Source organism: Hyla sarda, unplaced genomic scaffold (genome assembly GCF_029499605.1).
Source record: "Hyla sarda isolate aHylSar1 unplaced genomic scaffold, aHylSar1.hap1 scaffold_1444, whole genome shotgun sequence".
NCBI classification, from domain to species: domain Eukaryota; kingdom Metazoa; phylum Chordata; class Amphibia; order Anura; family Hylidae; genus Hyla; species Hyla sarda.
In genome coordinates, this window is record NW_026608073.1 from 56,767 (window position 1) to 61,451 (window position 4,685).

Sequence of the window (4,685 nt, forward strand, 5' to 3'; positions counted from 1 at the left end):
CATGTAGATTAGCAGGAATTTCTCGTGTGGCCAGAACATCTTTAATGTTGCTGGATAGGCCTTTTTTAAAGGTCGCGCAGAGGGCCTCATTATTCCAGGACAATTCTGAAGCAAGAGTACGGAATTGTACGGCATACTCGCCAACGGAAGAATTACCCTGGACCAGGTTCAACAGGGCAGTCTCAGCAGAAGAGGCTCGGGCAGGTTCCTCAAAGACACTTCGGACTTCCGAGAAGAAGGAGTGTACAGAGGCAGTGACAGGGTCATTGCGGTCCCAGAGCGGTGTGGCCCATGACAGGGCTTTTCCGGACAGAAGGCTGACTACGAAAGCCACCTTAGACCTTTCAGTGGGAAACAGGTCCGACATCATCTCCAGATGCAGGGAACATTGGGAAAGAAAGCCACGGCAAAACTTAGAGTCCCCATCAAATTTATCCGGCAAGGATAGGCGTAGCCCAGGAGCGGCCACTCGCTGCGGAGGAGGTGCAGGAGCTGGCGGAGGAGATGACTGCTGAAGCTGTGGTAGTAACTGTTGTAGCATAACGGTCAGTTGAGACAGCTGTTGGCCTTGTTGCGCTATCTGTTGTGACTGCTGGGCGACCACCGTGGTGAGGTCAGCGACAACTGGCAGAGGAACTTCAGCGGGATCCATGGCCGGATCTACTGTCACGATGCCGGCTGGCAGGTAGTGGATCCTCTGTGCCAGAGAGGGATTGGCGTGGACCGTGCTAGTGGATCGGTTCTAAGTCACTACTGGTTTTCACCAGAGCCCGCCGCAAAGCGGGATGGTCTTGCTGCGGCGGTAGTGACCAGGTCGTATCCACTAGCAACGGCTCAACCTCTCTGGCTGCTGAAGATAGGCGCGGTACAAGGGAGTAGACAGAAGCAAGGTCGGACGTAGCAGAAGGTCGGGGCAGGCAGCAAGGATCGTAGTCAGGGGCAACGGCAGGAGGTCTGGAACACAGGCTAGGAACATACAAGGAAACGCTTTCACTGGCACAATGGCAACAAGATCCGGCGAGGGAGTGCAGGGGAAGTGAGGTGATATAGGGAAGTGCACAGGTGAAGACACTAATTGGAATCACTGCGCCAATCAGCGGCGCAGTGGCCCTTTAAATCGCAAAGACCCGGCGCGCGCCCTAGGGAGCGGGGCCGCGCGCGCCGGGACAGGACCGAGGGAGAGCGAGTCAGGTACGGGAGCCGGGGTGCGCATCGCGAGCGGGCGCTACCCGCATCGCGAATCGCATCCCGGCTGGCAGCAGAATCGCAGCGCCCCGGGTCAGTGGATCTGACCGGAGCGCTGCAGCGGAGAGAGTGTAGCGAGCGCTCCGGGGAGGAGCGGGGACCCGGAGCGCTCGGCGTAACAATAATTAACACAAATTAAGTGAGTAAAATTTATGATTTACAAAAAATAAATAATAAAAATTAAAATTAATTAAAAAGATAATAAAATAAAATAATTAATACATAGAAAATATATAAAAATTAAAATATAAAATAATTTAATAAAAAATATAATATTTTCCCCCCCACTTTCTCCCCCCTTTAAGTAATTATTGTAAAAATAGTTGTTTATAAAACTCAGACGATAAAACAACCTGAAATACAACGAAAAACTTTAATGTTCAATAAATCTTCATAAATTATTTAAAAGTGTAAAATAATTAGACTATAAATAACAATAAATAAAAAAATGAATAATAAAAATGAATTTATAGAGACTTCCATTTATAGAAGTGTTTTTCTCTCCGTATAGGCGATCCCTACCTGTATTCATCTCAAACGAGTTGGTAGAAGATAAATAGCGAATAGATTGGCACATGCAGTACATGTGATTAGTGGTACGATGATTACTTTGGCCGCAGACTATCCGTGGTGTGAACACAGTCCAAATAATGAAGAATTGTTAATCCGTTTCTGAATTTCGGTGTTGTCCGAATCTAGACCGGATTTTTTTCCATTTCTGTACGTCATTTAAACATCTGACTAGTTTTTAGTATTTATATATGAACTTAACAAGTGTCTTATCCCTATGACTAAGCGCGAAAGCGTGAAACGCGTCAGTATTTTAATCGTGTATGTGCAAGCCTAAATAAAGTCATACCCTGTTGGACTTCACCCGAATGCTGGACAATTTTCCTTTTTCCGAGATTGCTGCTTGAGAAGCTGGAGGCGGGTCCGGTGGGTCCGCGCACAGGTGGTGGTCCTATCTGGGTGAGATGTGTTTAATTTTCTATTATGATGACCTTTGAGGTTTGGGGGGGTATTTTGGGTGTTATCATGACTAAGGTTTGGGGGGGTATTTTGGGTGTTATGATGACTAAGGTTTGGGGGGGTATTTTGGGTGTTATGATGACTTTTAGGTTTGGGGGGGTATTTTGGGTGTTATGATGACTTTAAGGTTTGGGGGGGGGGATATTTTGGGTGTTATGATGACTTTAAGGTTTGGGGGGGTATTTTGGGTGTTATGATGACTTTTAGGTTTGGGGGGGGGGGGATATTTTGGGTGTTATGATGACTTTTAGGTTTGGGGGGGGATATTTTGGGTGTTATGATGACTTTTAGGTTTGGGGGGGGTATTTTGGGTGTTATGATGACTTTTAGGTTTGGGGGGGTATTTTGGGTGTTATGATGACTTTTAGGTTTGGGGGGATATTTTGGGTGTTATGATGACTTTTAGGTTTGGGGGGGTATTTGGGGTGAGTTGAATAAGTTTTGGGGTCTCTCGGGCTCACGTGGTCTCTTTGCTCCCCTCTTGCAGTCACAGCGCTTCGCTCCTTGGTAGCCGTCTCATCCTGTTCGGGGGTCGGCGGTCTCCGTCTGCCGTTTATCTCAATGACGTTCACATTCTGGACTTGGGTGAGGATCTGTCTGCTGTGTAACGTGTGTGATGATATACAGATTACCCACAATGCACTGCTCTGCAGGTTACATGGAGTATACAGCGGTGTCCTATCCTTCCTCGTCTGAGAGGCCGTCCCCACGCTGGTGAGACTGCGCCCCCGAGCACGTCACCAATTGCCCTCCTGCCCATCACCTTCATGATAGATTCCTTACTGATTGTCCCTTTTCTCTGTGGACATCAACACCTCCCCCCCCCCCCCCCCCGTCACGCCCCCTTTCTTTGTGGAACCCCCCTGTCTCCCTGGTGCCCCCTTCCTCTGGACCCCCCCGTCTCCCTGGCACCCGCTTCCTCTGTCGATTATAACCCCCTGTATAAAACCATCTTGTCTCCGGAAGCTTCCATGCTGCCATGCAGGTGTCAGAGCAGCGGCTCCTCATCCATGGCGGTTGTTCTGGCAGCGGCTTCTTGATGGACGCCTTCATCCTCAATCTTGGTAAGTGCCGGGGGCTCTGTAGATGTGATCTGGGGGGGGGGCCTTATATCTCTCCTGTAGATGTGATCTTGGGGGGGGGGGTCTCCTCTGTAGATTTGATCTGGGGGGGGGGGTCTCCTCTGTAGATGTGATCTGGGGGGGGGGGGGGGGTCTTATATCTCTCCTCTGTAGATGTGAACTGGGGGGGGGGGTCTCCTCTGTAGATGTGATCTGGGGGGGGGGGGGTCTCCTCTGTAGATGTGATCTGGGGGGGGGGTCTCCTCTGTAGATGTGATCTGGGGGGGGTCTCCTCTGTAGATGTGATCTGGGGGGGGGTCTCCTCTGTAGATGTGATCTGGGGGGGGGTCTCCTCTGTAGATGTGATCTGGGGGGGGTCTTATATCTCTCCTCTGTAGATGTGAACTGGGGGGGGTCTCCTCTGTAGATGTGAACTGGGGGGGGGGGGTCTCCTCTGTAGATGTGATCTGGGGGGGGGTCTCCTCTGTAGATGTGATCTGGGGGGGGGGGTCTTATATCTCTCCTCTGTAGATGTGATCTGGGGGGGGGTCTCCTCTGTAGATGTGATCTGGGGGGGGTCTCCTCTGTAGATGTGATCTGGGGGGGGGTCTCCTCTGTAGATGTGATCTGGGGGGGGGTCTTATATCTCTCCTCTGTAGATGTGAACTGGGGGGGTCTCCTCTGTAGATGTGAACTGGGGGGGGGTCTCCTCTGTAGATGTGATCTGGGGGGGGTCTCCTCTGTAGATGTGATCTGGGGGGGGGGGTCTTATATCTCTCCTCTGTAGATGTGATCTGGGGGGGTCTCCTCTGTAGATGTGATCTGGGGGGGGTCTCCTCTGTAGATGTGAGCTGGGGGGGGGGGGTCTCCTCTGTAGATGTGATCTGGGGGGGGGGGGTCTCCTCTGTAGATGTGATCTGGGGGGGGGGGGGGGTCTCCTCTGTAGATGTGATCTGGGGGGTGGGGGTCTCCTCTGTACATGTGATCTGGGGGGGGGGGGTCTCCTCTGTACATGTGATCTGGGGGGGGGGGGGTTGGTCTCCTCTGTAGATGTGATCTGGGGGGGGGGGTGTCTTATATCTCTCCTAAAGGTGGGGGTGTCTTTAGCACCCCCACTACAAACTCATTGGCTTTCCTCTTTACAGACACCTTGATCTGGTCGTCCATCAGGTTTGGGGGGAGTTCGCTGCTGCCCCGTGCTGGACACACTCTGCTCAACTTAACCTCCTCCTCCCTGACTGATTCAGACAAAGAGAAGCGCAAGGGGCGGAGCCTCTGCAGGGTCCTCATCATTGGGGGATATGATGGATCTGGGACCTTCTACAGTGACAACCCTAAGTTCCAGCTGGA

General features: G+C 51.5%; 1 protein-coding gene across 2 annotated transcripts in view; it reads left to right on the forward strand.

The window, feature by feature from the left end:
* Positions 1 to 4,614, forward strand: part of LOC130307918 (uncharacterized) — a 32,723-nt gene extending 28,109 nt beyond the window's left edge. Inside the window, exons 9-11 of one of the 2 annotated variants that reach the window (XM_056552200.1) lie at positions 2,762 to 2,859; positions 2,928 to 3,338; positions 4,481 to 4,614. In XM_056552200.1, coding sequence (XP_056408175.1) covers positions 2,762 to 2,859; positions 2,928 to 2,992 — 163 coding nt within the window. In that variant the 3' untranslated portion in view covers positions 2,993 to 3,338; positions 4,481 to 4,614. Of the gene's footprint in view, positions 1 to 2,761; positions 2,871 to 2,927; positions 3,339 to 4,480 lie in introns of those variants that run through there. The other variant, XM_056552201.1, reaches the window with a different exon arrangement.
* The last annotated feature ends 71 nt before the right edge of the window (positions 4,615 to 4,685 follow it).